Source organism: Drosophila teissieri, chromosome 2R, assembly GCF_016746235.2.
Source record: "Drosophila teissieri strain GT53w chromosome 2R, Prin_Dtei_1.1, whole genome shotgun sequence".
Taxonomy (NCBI): domain Eukaryota; kingdom Metazoa; phylum Arthropoda; class Insecta; order Diptera; family Drosophilidae; genus Drosophila; species Drosophila teissieri.
In genome coordinates, this window is record NC_053030.1 from 21,275,413 (window position 1) to 21,300,465 (window position 25,053).

The 25,053-nt window shown below is 43.8% G+C and overlaps 2 protein-coding genes across 3 annotated transcripts in view; one reads left to right on the forward strand and one right to left on the reverse strand.

The window, feature by feature from the left end:
- Positions 1–11,936, reverse strand: part of LOC122613842 (cyclic nucleotide-gated cation channel beta-3) — a 35,117-nt gene extending 23,181 nt beyond the window's left edge. For both annotated transcript variants that reach the window (XM_043788243.1, XM_043788242.1), the window contains exon 1: positions 11,717–11,936. In XM_043788243.1, the coding sequence (XP_043644178.1) occupies positions 11,717–11,936 (220 nt within the window). The remainder of the gene's footprint in view (positions 1–11,716) is intronic.
- Positions 11,937–19,139: 7,203 nt separating this feature from the next.
- Positions 19,140–19,767, forward strand: LOC122614331. Its single transcript, XM_043788893.1, has 2 exons — positions 19,140–19,254; positions 19,311–19,767. The coding sequence occupies exons 1-2, from the start codon at positions 19,204–19,206 to the stop codon at positions 19,674–19,676; spliced, it is 417 nt and encodes a 138-aa protein (XP_043644828.1). The 5' UTR covers positions 19,140–19,203; the 3' UTR covers positions 19,677–19,767.
- Positions 19,768–25,053: the final 5,286 nt, after the last annotated feature.

The window sequence follows — 25,053 nt, forward strand, 5'->3', positions numbered from 1 at the left end:
AGGTAACAAAGGCCAGGCACCTGCTCCTCATTTAAGTAATGAATTTTGTGCATCTTGCTCTATTTCGGGTCTTTTTTTTGTTTTTTTTTTCCGAAGGGCCCCGTAGGCAAATGCGTAATGACAACATTAATGCAAACGACTTCATTTAATTAAACGCCCTTTTTGGCCTGCCAGCAAAGGAAACTGAGAAACTGGGAAACTGGGAACCTGGGAAACTGAGAAAGTGTGTAAGGCACCATCATCATTGCGACTCATTGGGACTCATTGCCAACATTTGCCCATCCTCATCCTCATTCGCATCCGCATTCCCCTGCCGAAATGGTTAAGGATCTCGTCCTGGCACTCGTACTCAACGTTTGGTATGCATGAATGCGTATTAAGGTGTGATAGGGGGCGTGCCACTGCCTATGTAGTAGTGCGCACGTGCGTGTAAGCGATGCGATGCGAATCTATACGAGTATGAGTGTGCCTGCCTGCCTGCCTGCCTGCGTGTGTGTGTGAGTGTATATGAATGTATATGTGGGCGTGGTCAGGTGTAACATCTGGCCCAAATGGAGCAAATGGAGCAGATGGAGCAGATGTGACAAGCTCGCCGGCGAAGAAGCCAATTCAATTAACGGCCGCCGGCCCAACGGCTGACAACGAAATAATCTCTCGAAATTGTGGCATTCCTGATGGCGGAAATGGCAGATGGTCAAGCAAGCGACTTCCGTTTGTCATCGAAAAAGTCGCGATGGCGCATAAGGTGGATAAAGATCAGTGTAGATTGTAGATACAAATGCATAATCAGTTTCTCTAGTATATTTCAATGGGATGGCAAATCCATTTTGCAGCACTTTTTCAGCACAATCCTTTCGGCAAACGGCGCTAAATGTACTTTAAATTTTGCACCGCTTTCAATGTATTTAAGTGACTCAACTCATTAGCAGTGGGCCAACGTGGATACCGCACAGCTGCTGCAACCGCAAAAGCAATAAAGGCGTTGGGCTGATGGGGCGGTACAGTGCGGGGGGCGTGGCTCGGGGGCCAAAGCCAAACTGTTCATTTGCATGCGCTGGCACTCATTACATTTACATTAAACTTTTAATATGCGCGGACATGAGGGCAAAAGCAGGCGAGCACGAGAGAAGAAGAGCGTGCAAGTTCGTGCGGTGCGAATTTCCAGTTCAAGTGAGTGTGTGTGTGAGTGAGTGAGTGTTTGTGAGTGTGTGTGAGTTAGTGTGTGTGAGTGTGCGATGCGGGTGCAACAGTGAAATTGAGTGACAAGCGCTGGCGGCTGCCCGCATCCGAATATCTTTATTTCCCAGGGTATATGCAGTTAATTACATTTCGGCCAGCTGCACAATCGGCTCAGCATATTTTTGGCCTGATCCCGATCCCGATCCCAATGCCGTTACCGCGATTGGGGGCCATTAGCGCACCGCTGAGCGGTGGCTAAGCCAGCTGAAAAGCGACTGTGCTCCGCGGTTCCATTGACATTGTCCCAGGACATTGGCATGAATAGGAGATGAGCTCCTGCGCTCGCTTGTAGCTCGTCCCACTTGGCGTATACTTGATGCACGCAGAGAACTGGCACTGGATCGTGATATCTGGTCGGGAAACAAAGTTATGGCAACCAGATGTTCTCCTGGCAAAATTCCATGTCATCTATATGTTGTGTACACAATTGAAAAATAATACTAAAGGATATTGACCCTTTAAATAACATAACATATATGTACATTTGTATTACCCCTCATTTGGTTCAGTGTTCGCGTGTTTAGCATGGCAAAAATCCAAGAGGGAATGGTGGTCACCCTACATGTGTGTGTGTGTGTGTGTGTGTTAGTCTGCTTGTACTCGAGTGTAAGTGCATTTCGTTATGAGCTTAGCAGTCTTATAAATGTTTGCGTATTTGTTTGCCTCGACGACGTTGCTATTTACTTGATGTGACCTCTGCTGTGCTCAGCTTGTCCGCTCGCAATCTCTTCGCTAAGCAACTGCCATTGCATCTGTGTGCGAATCTGTATCTGTATCTGTATCTGAATCTGCGAATGTATCTGCATCTGCTGTTGCCACTGTGTGTGTGTGTGCTGGGGTTAAGACAGCGCGCACAGCACATAAATATCTAAAGGATTCTTGAGTAACTTCTCTAATGGATTTGGGTTAAAAATATACACAAGGGCACATGGAGGGCAAACATTTACCCACACAAGTGCACACAAAAGAACGCTCTGATTGTGTGTGTGTGTGTGTGTTAAAGATTTACAAATTAGTTTAATTTAAATTAGAGTGCGAGCACTTAGCAGTCAGTTGCGAGTATAATGTCAATTGCACACTGCACAGTAGAGCTCGGCTAAATGGAAAGTTCGTACAATTTGTCTAGCATGCAGAGACTGTCAAGAAGTTCTGGAGTTTCGTTCGCTTTGTGAAATATTTTCAGATTTCAGCTCTATGCCCGCAGGCTCTGCTCGCAAACATCAAAAGGAGTGAGCAAATTGAAATTGCGATGGTAATTATTAAGGTCTCGCTTCGCGCAGACAGGACAATGCGTCATATTAAACGATTTCAGGCTGAATTTATATTTATATGTACCTCCATATGCGCATGCATGCCATTAAGCTGTCCAGGGGCCGTTGTCCTGCTCCGTGTCCCCGTTTTCCATGTTCCATGTCCTGTGACCGTGTCCCCGTAATGGGGCGAAAGTAATAAGCGTGGGCCACCAGGGCCAAAAGCGAAAACTGAGGGGACCAGCTTATTGTTTACGACGTGCTTAGTGGCAAACTCGGCTTTGATAATGAAACGTTGGCAGGCAACACGCGCTGGCAGTTAACGGCAATTGCGACAAATGCCAAAAGCAGACAACGACGGGCCAACAGCCCGGCTCAGCTCAGCACATGGCCTGTAATTTTGGCCACAAAGTTGGTTGCATATACACATATACATGTACACTTGGCAAAACAAGTATATAAGCTATAAGAGTCAAGCTATCGTGTGATGGAAAGTGGCTCCTCTAATAAGTAAAGCATGCATTTTGCTCATTTGACAGACCTTATTACTAGACATTCTTTAACATATGTTCTAAGCATATTTTTCCGCAGTGTAGACCAAACAGGGATGTGTGTAATGTAAGACAAGACAGTCGCACGTGATGTGATTAGGACAAAGCCGCACACACAAACACTCTGAAAAGGGCGGGGAAAACTTCGAGCTTAGATTTTAATTTTTGCCAGCGATAAAACAGAAGCCAATGGGCCAATTTGCGCCAACTAGGCGTATGCGTAATGTGCATCAACAAATTTATTCCTCTTTCTGCCCCCGTGCGTATGCAATGAACATTCTCCCCAGCCGATTATGCAAATGAAGGGGATTGGAGGGGGGCGGTGAAATGGGTCAGATACAATTTGGACTCCTGCAACGGAATAATTGCTGCTATCCATAGAAATCTGAGAGGTAAACTCAGTCCGGGAAATACGTTTGACACTCGTGCACTTTTGGACTGAAGCTCTGCCCACAATACCTCTATTAGCTCCACTTTTGCACCAACAGATGGCGCAGTTCTTTCTCTTCCACCGCAGCCACAAATCAATAATTCACCGAAATGCAGCCGTTAAGGTCTCCCTTCTCAGCAGATTGGCTGCTGTTTGCGGTGTGAAGGAAAACCACATGGGAAAAATGGGGAAAAGCGAACTGACATTTTCTTGGTTTTCCACACGATAGCAGACGAACCGGCGTTGCACTCGAGTTAAGATTTCGCAGAATTAACTTTAAGAACAACTAAAGTTGTTTAATTAAACCGAGTTAAAACGTATATAAAATAATTCAATATTTGTATATTACAAGAAGTTTTAATAGCTGTATTTGTTTACAAAACTCCACTGCAATATTAAAATTTTCGACATAACTTAACTGTAGTTAAAAACTCTACTGTATATAACCCAGTGAACTCATAACTCAGTGAATCTTAAAAACTGGTTTAAATGCATTTCTGAACTTTATCCATTTTGTCGTAAAACTTCGGATCCTAAAATATAATCCTAGTGTATTCTGAGCTGGCACAGAATCTCGCTTTGCATACTAGCAACTTTGCTAGGCAAATTTAACCTTTTCGATCGGATATTTTTTCAGAAAATTCGCAAACACAGTTGTTATTCTGTTGTTACGGCTACTATTATTACTGCTGCATAAGCAGTGCACATTGCACATTGCACATTGAACATTGAGCATTGCATGAGCTCTGGCGTTGCATTCATTTGCTTTCAGCATGCCGCAAATAGTTTTGCAATCCCCTTGAAGGCGGCACTACTGGTCGTACTTCATTGTTTCGACAGTTCTGGGCGTTTATGCCAAAAATGTTTTGGCTCTCAGCCACGCTCTGATTACCAAGTGTTTTGCCAGTGTCTGTGCAGCCAGGCTCCCAGGATATGAATGCGTGTGTGTGAGAGTGTGTGTGTGTGGATATGTGTGTGCTCTGCAAGTCAAATTAAGCTAAAACCGCTTAAAGTTGCAATTTCCGACACAGCATCTTGGCTGGAGGATATGAGCATTCCGTGCAACAACAGATCCTGCAACTATAATTAAAACTTTTGCCAAGCAAACAGACGGCCACAAATGTAGAGTCAGTGCATCAACAGAAAAATACATCGTAGAATGTGATGTTTTTATGTTTTTGCTTTGCCCTCACTTAACATAACATATGTTACATATGCATACTATGAACTTTACTTTACAATGCTATATACTCCTCTAAAACGCATTTTTTTAACGTGTAGCAGAAAGATGGCTTCCTAAGAACCTTTGCCTAAGTGAATTTCGTGCAATAATCGTGTTAAGGAACCTGTGAGGCACTCGTGGAAATGTTAATTGATTGAAATGCACATCCAACACTTTAAGCCCTGGCCCCTGACCTTGCTGACCCTTTTCCGCGGGCGGTACTTTGTGGGGAGGGGAGGGGAGGGAAACCACTTTCTAGCCGAGCCGAAAGTTAAATTAATTTCTGTCGACAGAGCATCGCCAGTGAGTGGTGCAAAAACTTTCAAATGAATTACACATTCTAAGCACGCGGCTTTTTCGAGAGGGGCGCTTTTGGCAGCGGGGGGCGTGGCAAGTATTTGCTTAGCACTTCTGCTGTTGTTGTTGCTGTTCTTCTTGTTGTTGCCCAGCATAATTGTATTTGCTTTGGGCCACCACTCTCGTGCTATCTCCGTCGCACTCCAGGTTGCCCCTTTTTTGAGTTCATACTCCTACATATACATATACACGCTGTGTGTTTGCCGGGTGCAAAAGTTTATTTTCGACTTTTTCTTCTCTTTTTTTCGCCTGTTTTGGTTTGTTTTTTAACTGTTAAATTGTTAAAAAATTACAAATAAATTGAATGAACATCGTCGCTGGCTGCGGCAAAAGGACAACACAGTTTCCGAGGGAGAGGACAACAATTACATTGTATTGACTTTTCAATTTCATTTTGCGGCAACTTTTTAAAGTGGTCGATTGAGGGACGAAAGAAAAGGGGGCAGTGAGAGTGGGCGGTGGTAGCTTTACCCTGGGAAATTGTTCCAAATTTTTTGTTGGTCGCATGTTTGCTTTGACTCGAGTTCTTGGTGTTGTTGCAGCAGTGCTGCCGTCATTATGCCATTAAGTCCTAAAACGAGACCTATTTGGGTCACATGGACGAGCTCCATGCTCCATGCTCCTTGCTCCGGGTCCTGCGTCCTGGGCCTGTGCATTAATGGGCACCAGGACGAGACTGGGTGACGGGAGGGCGACTGGGCGACAGGACAATGCGCAAAAAGCTTAACGAATGATAATAAGGGCAGAAGCCGGAGCAAAGAAATGCCAGCACTCGAGGCAGAGTCCTGCCGAGCTATTCTCCCCACAAAGGATATCAAATTTAAGTGCACACACATCAGAGGATGGCTGCGAATGTTATCAATCAATAGTGGCCCCTCGCCCCCCAATTCTTTATGTTTCTTCATGTTTCAATTTCCCCCAAGTGTTCGGTCTGACCTAATCGCATTGAATTTAATGTCAAGCAATTTCCGCTCCAGCTTGGCTGGCATATTGGTTTATAAAGAAATTCCTTTTCAAAAGGATCATCAAAATACTTTGAACTTTTTATTGTTCAACTCGCAAGCAGACAACATAAAAACCGACTTCATTTGGTAATTTTCATTTCATAATTTTCTCGACCAAAACTTTCGCTCGACTTTTGGGGGCTGTTAAGTACGAAAGCAGCAGTTTATTTTCGCTGGCAACTGGTTTATGGCCATAATCGTTGACCGGGAAACGTGAAAATCATATCATGCATGACTAGGAGTGGGTAGTTAGCACACTTTTCACGCTTTCCATTGGCCTGGCACAAATTCCTCTGATTGGCAGCAGAAATGCGATTAGGCTGCAGTCCGGCCAAGAAGCTCCATTTCCCATTTCCATGGCCAAATTCAGCTTAAAGGCACTACGTGATCAAAATGGTCACGATTCGGCATCTTCCACAGCCACTTAGTTTTTGTTATTCGGTTGGCTCCTAAATTGCGCTTATCGCATTGTAAAAAGGCAAATTTTGCCGCAGACCAAAAGACCCAAAAAAACAAAAAAAACCCGAAAATTCAAGCAAGAGCCAAGTATAAAATAGTAATCCGCTTAGTTGGCCAGCAAAATGTCTCGTGTCGAGCTGCTCGCTGCCAGCTGGCAAAACTTAATTTGCTGCAGCGCGACCGTTGTGGTAATTACCACATAAATTCAGCAGCAAATTGCTTCTTTAAAAAAAGTTTGCCACAGCCTCAAGCTGTGAGGGGTGGTATGTCCTGTTTGCACTCAGAGGAAAAAGGATCTAAGGACGTACAGAAATTGGATTTGTTAGGCATTTTATATATGCACATCTATAAATGCATTTATATAAGTGACTTAATATATGCAAAAATAGTTTATTAAATTGGACCACATTCCTTCTGGGAAACTTTAGATATTATCTGTTTGCGGAGACTAACTCTTACAAATTAGGCACAAAAATATATAAAAATATTACAATAAATAATCTTATATTAACAAAAAAAGTACAAAACTAGTTCTTGGATATTCTTCTCTGTGCACTGACACAGTGCTGACTAAGAGCAGCAAAAAGCATATTTGGCGTAAAGGTCAAACATTAAAGAGATTTCTGGTTGGCTCCTTGCAGCGCATTCTGTCCCTAATTCTGTTTTTGGCCCCGTCGCCTCCGCCTCCACCTCCTCCGCCTCCCCCTCCGTCGCCGTCTCTGTCTGCGGTCACTGGCGCTGTTAATCCCGGCAAGTTAATCCTGCCAACTGGCCGACATAGCGACATACAGACATAGTAACATAGCGACATACAGACCAAGTCGGGACAGACCGAACTGACCGAATTATCATCGCTGCTGTGGAGTTGGCAAAAACATGAGTGGAGCTGCCGCAGGCTTAGGAAACCCGATAGGGGGAGTTGCGGTTGAAAAATAATAGGTTTATGCTCTGCGAGAGGGCGTAGGGGTAGTGATTGATATGCCCGACATGTCGCCGCATGATCTCTGTTTCTGCAACTCGGTTTACCCTCAGCCCTCAGACCACCGACCACCGCCCAACGCCCACAACTCCCGCCCCTGACCTCTGCCCCCCCTTGACCAGAATCGAATTCATGGCCTTAAGTGCTTAATGTTTGATGTCTGCCACTCTGCGTGTGTCAGGGTTTTCATGTGTCTGGTCGGTCTGACACTTTCATTTGCATTCAAAAGGACTGGGCACAAAAGTTTAGCACGCTTTCTGTTAAAGCATTCCCAGGCACTTTTTATCATAACGAAATGAAGAAATGAGGAAAACTGTGCGTATGGGTGATAACGTTACACAAAAGAATAATCATACGCACTGTGGTACAGTGTGTATGTAAAAAGATTGCAGATTATAAATCTTATACACAGTTTACAAAAAATAGATACGATTTAATCACTGCAGCATAAACTCTGTCCCAAATGGCTAGGCACTCAACTTAAGTCGCACACGCTCCCAGCTGCAGATCATTTACATATCTTCTTATCTGACCATTTCTAATGCCCTTTGTCTGCGTCATGACCACTCAAAGGACTTGAAAGTAAGCAGGAGGGGGCGGGCACAAGGGAGAGACACAAGAAGAGCCCTGCTCAATGGCCCTACAAATGTGCAAAGGGCAAAGCGCTTGACTATTTTTTCTTTCCCCCCCATTTTTGCTCCTTTTAATGCGGCACTTTAGTTGATAAGTCAACCATTTCAGATGAGCGAAAGGGAGACAAAAGTGGGAGTCCAACGCCGCTTCGGTGACACCTGGCTGGATGCCAACTAGTGCCGGCAATGCCGCTCCAGCTGAAGCTGCTAAAGCTGCCGGAGCTACTCCACCTGCATTTGTAATTGCATTACAGACTTCAGCATTGGCGCCGCCGACCTTTAAGCCCACCCTTTCGCCTTCGGCCATCTCATTCGCATTCTCGTTGCGTTGCGTTTCGTGTCGTTTCGTTCAAAGCAAATCCCCTTTTGTGAGCAGCGCCTGTGTGGCAACTTTAAGTGGCCCTTTGTGCTGCACGCAGTCGCCGCTGCTAAAGTTATCCGCGGCACTTCGCGGCAACAATGTGGACAACTCAACGCGGCGTATACGCAACGTGGCTGATGGCATACCCTCGCAGATGGCAATTAAAATGTCAAGCCCTGCAACACTGTGGCATCCTGAAGTGCCGGCAACTATTTTTGCATTCTCTGTGTTTGCCGAATTCGAGGCACACTCCACTAACCAGGTGAATAGTAATCTATACCCCTTTTTCCTGTCGTTTTCTTGGCCATCCGTTCGTTTCTCAGCATGGTAATTGGTAAGCTAATACGCTTATTGTAATCGAAACGTGCCCATCCTCCAGTAAATTGCTTTTATAATTGAAATACTCGTATTACATATGGCCAGCAACTACAGTTTAGGTCGGCGAAAGAGGGACTACACTGGGAAAAATGAATAGGTTCGTGCGAACTTTATGTAGTATACTTTTACTATAAGGAACATTGTTAAATATTATTTATTACAAAAGTGGAGAAACTATTTAATTGAAATACTAAAGGCAAAGAGTCCGATAAATTTGCAGTGCACAGCGAAATAGCTGAAGATAAATCGCTTGGCCGGCAGGAAATTCCTTACAGCCAAAGACGGCTTAGAAGACAAAGAAGAAGTTGCAGCCCGGGGAGCAGCCAAAGGATTAGTGGAGGGAGCGAGTGGAGGAGGCCACTGGAGAAGGACGCATAAATTCTAATTAAAATTTGTGTGCCAGGTGGTAAATAAAACTAATTATACATGCGCAATTTTGCCTGGTGCAAGTGCGAGAGTGGGAGTGCGAGTGAGAGGGTGAGAGTGAGGAAAGCCTTTAAAATTGTCGTATGCCCGCTCTCGCTCGCTCCAAAAGTGAACTCTGTGTTGGCAAATGGAAAAAGTTTTGCTGCAACTCAACTATGTCTGGCTGTGAAGTCTTTTTCGGGTTTGAGTTTGGGCTAAAAGCAAAAATCCAACGAAATAAAATGGAAAGAAAAACGAACCGAGAAACTTTCGCAAAAACTTGAACGGGAGGCGAGAGACGTTGGCGATGGCGAGGGCGATGGAAAAATTGAGGGGTGGCAAATCAATGATGCAGCTGCCATAAGACTCTCTAAGCTCAATTATTGCAGGATACAAAACAAGAGGCAACAGAGAAACAGCAGGAGAGACAAAGAGCCGTAGAAGCCCGGCCACTGTTGAAGGCTATATCCTTTGGCTTTTCCAGTTAAACGTGACTCGAACAATGGCATTCCTTGGCAAAAAATCAAAAATACCGGACACACACAGAGCGCACCAGATGGAGTTGGGTATGAAAAACGTTTTATCTGGCCACCTAATGGATATATAAATGGTATTCAGGGCCATTGATCGATTTGCCCACAAAAGTAGGCAACGAAATTGTTCGGGCAAATTCAATTTTCCCAGCTTTTAAGAGCTGCGCATATCGATTTAAGCGAGTGACATATAGCTCAAATTTATGCCGAGGATTTATTTACTTGCTTCCTATTTTATGCCGAATTTTGTGTGTAAGTCAAATTTAATTTACTGATGCCATGGTCCCGAAAACTTTGATCAAAGCTGTGCAGAAAATTGCCTTTGTCACACACAAAAATATATATGTATGTAAAATCGAGGGGGGGCTGCTAGGAGCAATGTACTAAAAATTGTCGAAAGCATTGGGGACTGTGGAAAAATATGGCAAAAGTTGCAAACGAACTTTTTGCCCATGTCTCGTCGTACGCTTCGGTTGGATCTATCTACATACATACTGTGTACTTCTGTTTTTTCCATCCCCGCTCCATGAAGGCGTTAAAGCGTGGGCAGACATTAAAGCCAAGTCTTTGCCATGAAAGAGGCGATAAATGTCGATTACAGTTCTGGCCAATAAACAAGGAAAGTTCCACTAAATTCTCGATGTGCTGCACAACATAGGGCCATTAAATGCATGGCGAATACAGTCAGTACTAAGTAGGCGAGCCAAAGTTTCATTGCTGACAAATTGAAGGCAGTTTGCTAATGTCGTGGGAAATGCGATGCGACAGCCAAACAACCAAACAGGATCGGCCCAAATAAATCTAAGCTGCGATGCTATATGTGTTTCTGTGCTCTGTGTCCGTAACGAGCCGAAAGTGGCCCAAATGCGGATTTATGCCCCGCTCAATGATAAATTGAATTTCACTCAAAATTAACTGTAAGCCAGGACGAGGAACGTGCGGCCAGCAGGGGAAAAACGCTGCCACATATGCGCCCTATAAAATGTGACAAGAAAACTAACGAAGGACTCGGCGCTCATGTGGCTTTGGCTAAAACAACACACAAAACCGCAGTTGCCGCTCCGCTCCGAATGAAATTAGGCCAAAAACCCAGGCAGCCACTTGGCTTGACAATTGCCTAAGCATATTTGTCATTTGATTGATTTATTCCGCAGGGCCAACAACAGCTGCCATTAGGTTGGCCGAGATTGTTTCTTAGTTGTTTGTTTTGCCCTCTCCCCTCGCGACGAGTCCTTCTGCTAAGGCGCTTTTCTCGAATCAAATCTCCATCGCTTTCATTAGGCGGCAGATTTCCATATTTTAGCATGCTCCAAGCACACTCGCTTGTTGGCCTTCTTGGATCTCGAATGAAAAGGATTTTTGCAGATCATACAAAAGATTTTGAGAGGAATTTCATTATAACGCCTTCAAGGATATATGCTTTCTAATATTAAGCGGAATATACAAAACATCAAGTACACTAAATTGTTCAATGCAGGTCAAAAAGGCAACAACTAATTCACTAATCAAACAAGCATTGGATTCCAGACAGATTTTCATTCGTTTCAATGTTTCTAATTAATATACAACTATTCCAATCACCTTAGGTGCATGTAAATCTAGCGATCCATCTCTATGATATATGTATATAAATCGCAACGAATTTTCTTACTCTATAAATCCAATTCGGTAGCTACTATTTTGGTTAGCCCGCAGTGTGAGTTACATAAATGGAACACTTCTAACGGCATGCAAGGCGGGTTCATTAGGGTTTTCACAAAGGTCACGGTAGTGTTGCAGGAGGTGGTGGTTGGTAATTGGTGGTGGGTCTACATTTGGTGACTTTCAGGTGCTAGATTCTCGCATTTGGAGGCCATAGTTGTACACGTGGATGTTGGGTAGTGGATAGTTGGGGGGAGTGGGGCAGGGGCACTCACCTGTTGAGTAGCGCGGCAGAGGCGCGTCGCCGGTGGCAAGGCAGCCGCCATAGGAGAAGTGGTGACTGCTGGATCCTGTGCCCGAGACCACGGCTATTTCATCCAGCTCATGGCCGGGCGAGGTGCCGGCGGATACCAGGCGGGTGGAGGAGGTCGCCGAGTTGCCCTGCGAATTCTTGCGTCCACGTAGCGAGAGCACCAGCCTTTTGGCTGTGGACATACCAACGATTGTCCTTCTGCTCCCAGCACCCAGTGTCCTTCGCTCTGGCCACTCCTCCTGTAACGGCAATGGAAGGCGGAGAATGGTTGAATGGTGAATGGCGAATGGTGACTCGTAAATGGCGAATGGAAATGCGAAACTTTTTCAATATTCCCATGGCGCTTGGGCGCCTCGGTTCGCCGTGGCTGCCTTCGCTATTTATTTCGTTAATAATTTAGAACAGAGCTTCAAAAGATATGATAATTTCTGCACAGCGAGATGGAGCGAGATGGAGGGCGATGTGCTTGGAAGAGTGCCTGGAATTTTCATTTTCATTTTCATTTTCATGCTTTGCCAGCTCAAGACATCGACGCAGACGGAGGGCTTCTTAAATTATGCAAATGCTTGCAATCAAGGCTACAGAAATGCCACAGAACAACACACAAAAAAGCAGAGCTGCGAAAATAAGAACATCGCACAAAATGATTGCGACATGGAAAATATGAATGAAGACATTAGCATATGAAGTGGATAGGGTAATGTCCCAACTATTAATGGCTTGAGCATGAAACTAAAATCCCTTGAAAAGAGCGTTTAGCATTGACTTAAACGCCAATCAATCTGTTCGATGGAAGACAATTTGGTAGTCTACTGAATTGCGTCTCAGGAATATTATGTTATAGCTACAATACGAGTATACTCAAAGCAAAGCCGAAGCTTATATTTTGATATTCAGTTGAGTCTTAGCTAATGAATCCTTTTGAATATGTCAGAGCAGTCGACCGACTGAAAGCACTCATTGACAGTTTGGCTTATTCTAGAATTCAAAAGCAAAATGAGGCTCAACTGAGAAGGGGAAAACCGAATGATAGAGATGAACACAGGCGAACACAAACCCCAATGCATACACACCAAAAACCAAAAAAGGGACACCCTTCGTTTCCTTTTCCTTTTCCTTATCATTTTAATATTTAATAAGCAATGCGCAGAAGGGAAGTGCGAGAAGCCCCAATGAAATGGGGGAAACTCGACTCAGCAGCGACTCTAAATATTCAGTTGAGTGTAAACTTGATAAGTTGTCTCTCTGGCAAACGTGGGGCATATGTCGGCTTCGCAGGGAGTCCTTTTTGCCGTGGAGTGGGTAATGCACATTATTCTATGCCGATATTTACATATTATGCCACTTTAAATGCTCGCGCTGGCTTTAAACTCTTTTCGTAAATGCCTTTTGACTGGCGCGTATACGTAATGCCACACACACACACATACACAAACGCACACCCTCTGAAAAAAGAGCACAGTTACACACATTCAACTTTCCTTTTTGGATACGTGACGAATAACAAATTTGTGGGATTTTGCAGCATTTTGATTGAATGTTGTCGTCGCTGCGGGAAACGCCGAGGAAATTGGGATGGAAAGGCGAACGAGATCCAAATACAAATATGATTTATGAGCCGCAGTCTGCAAGCCAATCGTATCGTGTATGTGGGGCGGACTAACTGCAGATGTTGCACAAACACAAACGAGAAAAATCGGATAAGAACTTACGCTCGACTTAGTTCACATCCGGCTCCTGTGCTCCAAGCCCATGATTATGGAAAGGCGATCAAAATTACCAAGGATACGATCGGGTACGATGCTATTTAGACGGTACTTGTTGACATACTCCCAACGGAAATTTGTTTACAAGAAATGTAAGTAGGTGTTAATATAAAATTTAACGAGAGTGCGTCTTACCTATGCCAAGGTAACTAGAATGGCATTGTGCAAAACTTGCTGCTTTGGGTGGCAGTGTTCTATTTTCCTTGGTCAAAGCCCAAAAGGCAATCAAGTGTTGCCCAAACCTACGTAAACATGAAAATTGCCTGGGAAACCCGAACTCACAACTTTCAAATCCCAAGAAGGGAGAACATCTTATGACAGCGAGAATAAACTAAGGAAAGCGGGAGAGGAAAAGCTGCTGCTGGCTGGGCCAATTGTTTGCATTGTGCAAGTGTCAACAGCATTTGCAATTCCGTTGCAATTTTTAGCATCTTTTCGAGCTTTGGCTGCAAAGTAACCCAAAATGCGGAGTAAAAATTGCACTTCTGCCCCCGTTTTGCACCTCATGCGCCCCTTTCTAGTTTTCGTTTGCTGTGAAAATATGGTAATTCCAGCAATCGAAGCGAAGGTGGAAAACAATTTTCATATCATTTTCGATTCGCTGAGTCTCACTGGATTTTAAGCCAATACTGACTTTTACAATTGCATATGCTATGCATATAGACTCTATAAATATAATATGCATGTGAGCAAATGCCATTGAAAATGCATATAATGCACAAATAGGAATCCAATTTTCGTGTCAAAATTGTTTTTGCCAAAGCTGACAGCATTTAATGGCCTTTTGTACCATTTCAGCAGCATCGGCAGAAAATAACTGGCTTTTGTTTTTAGCTAATTAATGCAATCCCTTTGAAATAATTGCCAAGAACCAGATCCCACTCGCACCACGTCCATTTGTCCAGATCACATTGCAAAAGACAGACAGCTTCGTGCATAAAAAATGAACCACCATCAATCTCGCACTCGTCCAAAAACATTTGCAGGATAAGAGTGGCGGAGAACCGGCGAAAAAAGGCTACTAATTAGAGGCAAAAATCGCGATTCTGCGCCAACACAAAAAGGAAATTACTCTAGGAAAAATGCCAGCCGCAGAAAAAGAAGCTGATGGTCCAAGTGATTATACCCTCTGCAAGGGCGTATTCCATCTGATTAAGCCAAGTGCGCATTTGTCACACGAATGTGACAGCATCGAGGGCAAAGGGACCAAAAGGATGAAAGGGACGAAAAGGACGAACAGGACGAGCTGGTTGAACAGGACGATGCGGGTGATGCGACGGTAGCGCTGACAAGTTGCCATGGTCAAGTTGATGGAACACGATCTCTCCACGCAAACGCTGACCACAATTGGCGCCCCTAATTGCCCGCCTCCATGGAAATAATGGGAAAGCATGGGAAAACCCAGATGGAGCCAAACTCATCCGTAACTTCAGCCGAGGAAACTTCATTCATGACTGGAGCGCTAATTAAATAAGGTGAGACAAACTTCCGTGATGAATGCATTGGCCACACATTTCTGTACCAGTTACAGTTTCCCATTTAGAAAGATGTATGCCAGCGGAAAATATAATGAGAATCTGATAGGTAGAACTAGCCATGCAAATTGATTGCTTTACATGCACCTGATCCACATTAAAAGCCCAATTAAAACACAATGCACACAACTACCCATATTGCCATATTGCACTAATTCCACACCAGATAAGCAAAGTAATCGGAGTACCTCCGGTTTTACATTTCCAAATTGGCCGAAATCAAAACAAGTCAAGCGACAACATGTTTTACGGCGCACAACACGCGAGTTTCCAAAATTGAGGTTAAACAAAGTTGAAAATCGCATTTAATGCATAAGTAAATAACGCTGGCCAATAATACTGCATTTGCATTGGGCTAGATGTCTGGACCATCGATATCCCGCAACCATCGATGCAACAACCCCTTTTGTGCAATTATTTCAGCCCCGTTTCAGACTCGTTGCCGCATTTTCCATGCAAATTAATGCAGCTGCATGGCGTTGCTCCTCTGCCAGAAAAGCAGAAAAGCAGGAAAACAGAAAAAACAGAACTAACAGAAAAGCAACGCAATCGGCGATTTTACTGGGTTATTCTGTTATTTTTATATGCGTATTATTATTGCACTTTAAGCTTTTATCAATTATAATTTTTTCCCCATTGCTGTGCGTTGCATTTTATTGTTGCAATTATCGCCCGACGACCTTTGTTGCCGCAAATGTATAATTGAGCAATTTAATTCCGAATTTAGCGCTTTTTGAAATGGGTATAATGTGGCTTAATTTGGTTTTCATTCGCGTTTCGATGTGTGGCCGCCCAAAATATTTAATTACAGCCAAGCTTTCGGTATTTTTGTAATTCTATTACTACAACATTCTGCTTGCAGCCCCTTTGCGTAACTTTTGCAACTCCTTTAACCCTCGTGGCTTTGGGCCAAAGCGGCACCAACAAAAGCAGGCAGGCCGACTATATCCATGGAGCCACCTCCTCCTTGCGGATGCAGTGGATCTTTCCCTGCATCTTTGTAGCCGGCAAACGTGGTGCACGAACTGCCATTTATAACTGCACATACGTGAGCAGTAAGCCAGTGGCGCCACCCACTGAACCACCCAACTTTCCTTCTCTGTGCTGATTCCATCGTGCAATGTATCTAGGTACTTGCTACCTTAGGGAGGTACTGTAAAATCGCAATAGCGGTAAAAGCCGTAAATAAAAATCAAGTGTTATCAATTTTATTTTAATATGAAGGGTTTGATTAGCCGCATTGCCGCATCTTTATAGTGACCACGTAATAGACACCGACCCTTGTACCGCAATGGTATCCCTACCAGCTCCGTTGTACACCCTGTGGCATGAAAACATTTTGTTACTCGTGCAGCTGCCATCGCCTTTGTGCAAGGTGCCCACATCCACATCCACTTTCACATCGACATCCACGTCCACATCCACATCGACATCTAGTGTACTGCCCGATCGCCCCTCGCAGCTTTGTCCAACCCTTTGGGCCCAGGCCAACACTGATGGCGGATGGCGCTACAGTTTTTGTGATTCGACAGAGCGCAAATAAACAAAAGGGTCGCGGCGCTTCGTGCGAAAAGCGAAAAAAGAAAGGAAAAACTAAATGAAAATGAAAAACAACTTGGTGCAAAGAAAGGAAACTGAAATGCCTGGTTTGTGTGCGGCTCCACATTCAGTTGCAGTTGCAGTTTCAGCTTAAGCTACAGCTTCAGAGGCATTTATTGTTGCACGCTGAAAAAACTGCAAGTGTGTTGTGCCTAATACTTTTCATTGAACCACATGGGAGGGTATTAAAGTGAACGCACTAAATCGAGTCGAAGAAAAAAGCTAACAAATCTACAGTTTTAGTTTTTTATTTCCTATACTTCTCCTAAGAATCCCCTGTGATTTTCTCAGTGTATCTGCAGTTGTAGCTTTTGTTGCACTGGAGTCCTGCAACAAATTTGCTGGCACAGCAGGCGAGAATATGTGCCAGCACAGCAGCCACGAAGGAGTACAGAGTGCTGTGAGGGCGACGTGGGGTGCAGTCGGGAAATAAGAGATTGTGGAGGGATATTTCACTTTATTGGCAAAGTCGAAGATGAAATGCGCTTGTAGTTACAAATGGGGATGCAGGATGCAGCAGAAGGCAGCGAGGTGACAGCGACGAGTTATTGCCAAGCCGGTATGCAACTTGGGCCAGTGTCGTGGTTTATCGCCAGCGAAACACAGAACTTATCCTGGCCAAAAGCATCCTTGTCATATACACATGCACCGAAAGTTAAGGCAGCAAGGATGCTCCGTATGCCGTACAGGCATATGCGATAGTATCACAATTAATTATGCGTCTCGGCCATAATTGGTATTCTGCCAAAGTAGGATTGGTCAAATCGATATGTTATGATCTACGAACATGTGGTGAGCTGAATTATTTGCCACAGACCGATTAAAATAGATGAAGAATAAGAAGAAGGCAAGCTTCATGCATCATATATCATTGTTAGCTAGATAACGCGTTGGAGGCATAAATAAACTGAAATAAACACTAAATTTTTGGCCAGCACTATGAGCGTGGGATTTGCCACTGCAAAAGTGCCACCCCGACACATTCATCAGCTACCTGTGCGCCTTGGCAATCGTCAATCTTTCGGTCTTCGGTCGTCCTGCGCTGCCTCCTTTGAGTGACTGACAGACCCTGTACTGAGTGCAACCAGTAGGCCCCTTGTGCTGCTTGGGCTCCTTGTGCTTGGATTTAATTAAGCGACCCATTTGCCCAGAAATTGCATCTCCAGCAGGTACACACAATTCACTGGGGAAATATTTGCATTCCATGTATCCACCCACTCGCAATCTAAGCGCTCGCGCTCCTCGAGAGGAGAGCCCGGATTTTGGGGGCTGTGGTCGAGTGTAAGGTGGCTTTTCAAATGTCATAAGCAGAAATCGCTTCTTGGACCCTCGAAAATTGCCGAGCTTAATTGGATGCAAAATTAACAGTTAAGGCATTTAGCGTTGCCACGAAAATGACAGCTGAAGTGTGTGGCTAAGGAGTCATCTTCATTGCCTGGCCTGGTTAACCGAAAGCAAAAAACCACAAAACAGACGGGTAACAGGACGCCTGGACGAATATTCAGAGGCTTTATTCTCGCCTTGCAAAAATTGCTGAGTATTTGATTTCACGTGCTTTAAAGCCTTCCAGAATCGTCTAAATTTAATGACCACATTTATTTAAGCTTTTGAGAAAACTCTTGCCGTTATCCATTCATAGATGCAAAATGAAAATAATTTCTTTTGCAATTATCTTGCGTGGCGTGTGCTCTTGATATCCCTGAACCAAAAGACCGATTAAGTGCTCTGGCTTACTATCGTTTCGTCCTTACGGCAATGTCAGTTTCCTGTCCCTATCGCCATCCCTTTCTGAATGTCAAAACATGTGTGTCAAAACAATTGTCATGCATTCGGCTTGGGTTCTGGCTGGAAGCTCAATTCGCTCCTCGATTTAGAACCCCTTGCAATTATGAGGCAGTGACATGTGTTAACAATCAGTTCCCCAAAAGGACCCTCTGGGCTGGTAACATCCTCCCTGCTCCGTTCAACATTTCCGCCAGATATTTTAGCCCATTTCCTGCAGCCTTTCAGCGTGAAATCAATATGGGGAGCATGTGTGAGAGGTTAGTTCTGCCATCAGCGCCTTGATTACTGCTGTCGTATTATTTTCACACTTGAAATGCTGCCCGACTTGGCTCGTACATCACGAATCGCCGGGTGAATCGATCTGGCATCGGTTCTTGGTCATTATCAACGCTGGCCATTATGTGACACTTGGCTGTCACTTTACATGCGACGAGTCCTTGCTCGTTCTCTCTCTCCCTCTCTCTCTGTGATATCCCGACATCCTTTCAACTGTCAGCGTTTGGGTATTTCCTTTTGCCTTCCCTGCGGAGCAGGATGCTGCGCCAAGGATTTTGCAGTTTTCATACTTTGAAATGGCTTGCATTTGAATCGCATACGAGTATATGCGAGTACCTTTCTCAAAAAACTTACTTAATCAACAAAATGAAAAGAAGTTCTGCAATGACCCATCTAATTGAATGAATGTTCTTTTTTAAGGTGGCCTTGCTCTAGAAATCACTTACACAATTTACAAAATCCGTACACAACACACCACAAAATCCAGAATGCAGTTAGTCAAATATTCAATATTTTTGTTCGTTTTATGCGGGACCCTGGTGAGTGAAATGCTATTACTTAACTTGGTGTCATACTAAGCGCATGTAAACCGAAGATCCCGGTAGAAATAGCAGCCAGATCAGTGGATATGAAGCAGCCGATGGAATCAGTTGCAAGGACTGGGAACGCTGCCCCAAGTACAAAACCCAAGCACATTAGGCGTGCCGCAGAGGGGATGCCGGAAATGCCCATGGACTTGCACACGAAGCACATGCCATGTGACATGGACTCCAGGGGCAGGGAGAGCTTTATGTACGCCTTTCCCAACCATTGCATATGGGCGTTCAACAATCGGTACTTGAGCGAAGGACACTACCGCGTCTACAAGACCTATCAGTTGGAGGGATTTTTCTTTGGCCAGTATTACGAGCGCCTAAAGCGCTACGAATTCGAGCCACATACCTACGATTACAATATGTAGTGCAATATGTTCGAGATGCGGTGAAGAAATTCCAATTACTCTGCGGAACTACCAAGACTTTTTCTTTAAAATATATATTATTTATAGCGTGCTTTTGGCTTTTAAGATACTTCCACTTTAAGCGCACAAAATACGATGGCCGATAATGAGTTTTTGTTATAAGCGTAACAAAGTAACTTTCCAGATTCCTATCATCTATGAAATACCCCATTTACAAGACGCTTTTCTAGCCATTTTCACCGCGTTTTGACAGGCATCGCACGCTGCGTTCTATGGAAGCGGAAATTTGATATTTGATATTTGATGTTCCTCAAAAGCATTTTCACTGTTTGCTCTGCGAAAGTAGGAAGTAATGTGCGTAGCAACTGCTGTTCAATTTCCCACGATTGGAGCCAATCTGATGACCTTTTGGACGCCTTTCTCAAACATGAAACCCAACTCGCTGTTAAAATTTTGTCATTATGACCACATTTATTTTATTGATTCATGTTTTAATTGCGGCCCTATTTATTGCCGTAATGAAACATAATCAATCAACTTCATTCGTTTTGGGCGAAAACAAATAAGGTGCAACGCCTTAAGTGAATTGGGAATTGGGTCTACGATTTTTATCTGCCAAATTCCAGGCTCGCATAGCCTTTGTGTGTAATTTGTAATTTTGCGGATCATCAATCAGCTGTCGTCAGCTGTCGAGCTGCGATTTGGTTCTGTGGATAAGCAAAATTAGAGGAAAAGCTGGGTTCGGCTCTTGTTTCACTTTGATTTATCGATGACTTGGGAAAACAAAAAGTTTTCTTTTTAATTACAGACTCTGCTGGATCTCTCGCCAAATTGAGTTTTTCATTACCGTTCTGTATAATTAACAAATCGTGTTGGCCCTATTCCGCATATTTTTTTACCATTTACTATAACTAATTAGAATTAGCATCAAGCAAACATTTAGTTCGCTTATGTTTACTATTATTTTTACTCGCAAACGAAAATCGCTCTCGCATAAATTCTAAATGTAGGCGAATTTAAAGTAAACTTCTCCTACTTTTGTTATTTTTGATTAAATTTAATTTTTAATTGGCCATCTAGATGAATTTTGATTCGCCTCTTGAGGGTGTGGCTGTTAAATTATTAATTAAAAGTCGAGAGGCGGACCGACCACAAAACAAAAAAGCAAAAATTCAAGATGATGAAAACGGTCGGTGGAAAGTATGAAAATATATTTGCACGAGGAATTGTGCAAATATTTTGTATCATTAAAATTTAAAAGAATTCCTTTTCCCAAGCTCACGTCAAGAGTTTCTATGCCGATGAGCTTTTCTTCTCAGTTTCTGCTTTATGAGCAGAAGAACATTTCGCCTTGTCTTCCTTTCTGCCGTGGAGCTTTATTTATTTATTTCCGGAAACGTGCCCTTGAGATTAAAGTATTTTCCCTACCCCAACCCCTCCACCCACCACCACCCATCTATCCCAGCCCAACAGCAGAAGTGTTCGGCCATCTGTACGTAACTATGTACACCGTCTATATGCAAACGCAGATACATATCTGTCCGTTGTTCATTTGTTCATTAGGTTCCTTTGCGCTGTCCTTCTTGGCCGAGAGCTCCTTTGGCGCAATTCTCGCGCGTGTCTGGGTGTTTGGTCAAAGTTGTTCAAAGTTTCCACACCCACACCAATTCCACCCACCGTCCACAGCCCACCGTCCACAGCCCACCGTCCGCCGTCCGGTCACGCCCCTTAAAAATGTCCTAGGCGTCGGTGGCTAGCTTTGCTTCACTCTATGCACTCAGAAAAGTTATACCAAACTACTTACAAGTTGGTATAGTATGGTATAAATAATCTAATAATTAATAAGTATACATAAATACCCACACAATATGAACAAACAAATATTATACTTGTAAAAGTAATTAAAATTGAAATAGATGAGTTCAGTTTTATATAATCTTATGTAATATTATATATAATATATATATATATAATCTTAGTTTTAAGTGCATCCTTGTGACCATTTGCGCGCCTCTAATGAAAACACAATAAAAATTTTGCGCTTTTCTGCCTTCCCAAGTGGCTGTGAAATTTTTGATGAGTTTGTCAGCTTGTGGGAATTGTGCCAATCGCCGGCGTTGCTGCTGTCGCCGAACGAATACTTATTAAGCGAACTGTGCGCTCTGAGCAATTGGGTTCGATCTAATTAAGATGCTGCTCCTTGGGAGTGAAGGTCAAAGGCCGTCTTCTGCTGAGGATTGCCTATTGCCAGATAATTATTCAATGACTGCACGACACACTTAAGTGGATGACTATTTTTGCAGTAATTCAATTAGTCTGGAGTACATTCCTCGCCTTTCTGCGGCGCAAAGTCAATAAACAACTTCATCTTAGTCTAAAGTTTGCTCTGAGCGACAAAGTTCTCAACTTTCTTTTCTCTTGATGGCCAATTAGTTGGCTGAAATTGCAAAAGTCGTTTAAAGTGCTTATGGCCTATATGAATTTCAAAAGCCATCCGACTTAGAAATCAATCACTAAGACTTTTCGTGTTATAAATGTAGCCAAGTCTGATATCCAGTTGCCTGCGATACCTTATTTTTCCTCCGCTTTTGAAACTGACACGCGGCTCTGAGGCGCAAATCTCATTTCCCTTGCGGCGGCAGAAGCCACTGAAAAAATGCTCCCCTTTCCTCGTTCGACATTTCTTTTTTTTTTGGGGGTAACCCAATTTGATGGCCAGTGCTCCGCTGCTTTGGCTCTCTGCTTACGTCACAGCTTCGCACCTCGCACAACTGGCTTTCTGTGTCACACACACTGGCAAAGGGGCTCACACACACACAGGCACACAGACAGCCGGGGTCAAAATATTAGTGGTAGTGCAAATCGTTTTACAAAATGAACAGCTTACGCCACTTCAAAATGCTTATAATTTTATGAGGTTTACCTAAATGCTAGACATTGCAGAGAGCAATGAATAGTAAAGTAGCTTCTAAGCTTTCCTTAAACGTAGTTACCAAACTAAAAGCCACATTGACACTATTGTTAGTGTACGACAAAGTGTGCAGATTCCGCAAGAACTAAAGATAAGCAAATCTACTTTGAAGAACCCATGTCGTTTTTCGCTATTACCCTGACCCCAGTTGTGTTGACGCACACACATAACCGCTCAGCATTATGGCCAAAAAGAGTACGAAACAACACATCGAAATGAGAGGCATAAAAAATGGTAACAAAATTACATACATCAAAGGTGTTTTTTTTTGTTTTTTTTGTTTTCTGTCTCTTTGAATATACGAGTGTGTGTGGGCGGTAGAGTGGGCGGGGCTGTGGCACGAGGGGAGCTGGTTGTTTAAGGGTTGCTGCGGGCCATGATGCTGGTGGCCCATTTGTGTGTTGTTGCTGCTGCTGACCAATGGTCCGTGTAATTTTTTGGCAAGCATCTCCCTGCATATCAGCGCACTTGTGAACCTTTTTTGGAGATGGGTCACGGAACATGCGTCCCTGGCCATGCGATTGCTTTTCCATGTTACCTTTCGCTCCACAGTCCCCCGCCCCCCTCCCATGCTCGCAGCTCATTCACATTTATGATGAGTGTGTGTGCCCCCACTTTTTCAGCCCAGATAAACTTGGCAAATATGCGGCCCTAGTTTAAAGCCAGGGCACGCGCCGATTGACATCATTAAGCCCAGACCATCCCGAACAGCAGCTAGTGGCGGCACTAAATCATGATTCTGGCCATCCAAAAAAAAATGTATGACAAAAAGTGAATGCACAACGAAATGAATGGCACACATGGGAAACGCTGTATGAACGCTGTACGATGGCTGGGCGGGAAAATGTAAAGAGTTTTGATTTATGCAAACAGTTTACTATTCACTGGGATAACAAAAAACGGCTTGCGCTGAAAATTACCTAGCTTAAAAGGGGAAATCCGGAGATGGCATCTCCGAAATGTAAATGAGCGTTACCCTCAATTTATTTTCGCTTGTATTGTATGGCAGCAGTTCAGAATGATACATTTGTTATGGTGAGACAAAAAGATACAGAAGCGTATTGAATGAACATAACCTTTTTTAGTCGATGCCATGAACCTAATCCAATTAATAAAAGCCATGAGGCAACTTTAAAAGGAAAGCCGGCGTATTGAACCTTAAGCAAACGGAACTCAATCAAGTTGTAAAGCGAGTATCCATATTTATGCGCATCCAGATGCTCTCAGATTTTTCGGGAATGGATCTATAAACAAGCCCATACATCGAGGCTGTAAAGTTGATAAAACCAAACCCCAAAATACGCTCCCCAGCCAGATGCTACCCACAAAAATCGGTGTGCGTGTCTGTGTGTGAGTGCCTGTGTGTGGTTCTTTCTTCTCGCCTTGTTTGCACTTGGTTATTGATAGTGCTTCAATCTGAGGAAATAATAAATAAATGAGCCTAACGTCACGGCTCATGTCGTTGGCCCACCTACGACGCCCCCACCTTGCCCCCTTAGCCTCTCCGCAAACACGCAAACACATGCACACTTAAGCATACACGCACTCACACACACACATACACATGCCAGCACAAACACACACAAACACACTCCCCCAAAACAGACTCATTCACTCACGACATTTCCTCTTCTGCTGCTGCTGCTGCTGCTCCTGTTTTCCATTTTCATTCTCTAGGCTCGTTCCCCCGTCAGTTTCTCAATTTTCCTCGGAGCTGCCAACATTTTTCACATCTCTGCTGTGCTTGCACTGAGAAAATTTATACTCTGACCCAAAAAAAAACATTTATATATAAAATATTTATAATAAGCTGGATTACCGAAATGCAAATGGGTACTACAATACATGTAAGCAAAAAGTAGACGATTCAAAAATAGCAATTAATGCATCCAACTTTTCGCGGTGTGTATGTATGCTTGCTCGCTCCGCTACGTACGTGTATGTGACGTATACGCAACGTGTGCCATATTTTTACATGCCCGCCGGGCAACAACAACTGCGACAACAAGCCGCGTGCAACTGACAGGTCGCACTGCCTATGACGACTGCCACAGGCCAGCATTTTCTTCTCAGTTTTTTAGCGCGCCTCGCAGCGGTGTCTCCACCGGCCTTCCCTCGCATCGTTCGCTCCGCACAAAGAGCAAATTGTTTTTATAGAACACATCCTTCGCTCCTTCACTTCTTCGCTTCCACTGCCCTTCCGCCCCCCCTGACATCTCAATTTGTTGGCATTGTTGTGCAGTTTGCTTGCGAGCTTACAAGTTTCTTATTGCAATGCAAATTAACATTTTTCCCGAGCGCACACACACACACACACGCACTCGGGTGAAATTTCATTAACATTGCGTATACGCCCGGTCGGCCGTGCACTTATTAAGTAATCTGTTTCATCTGAGGCTGCTGCAA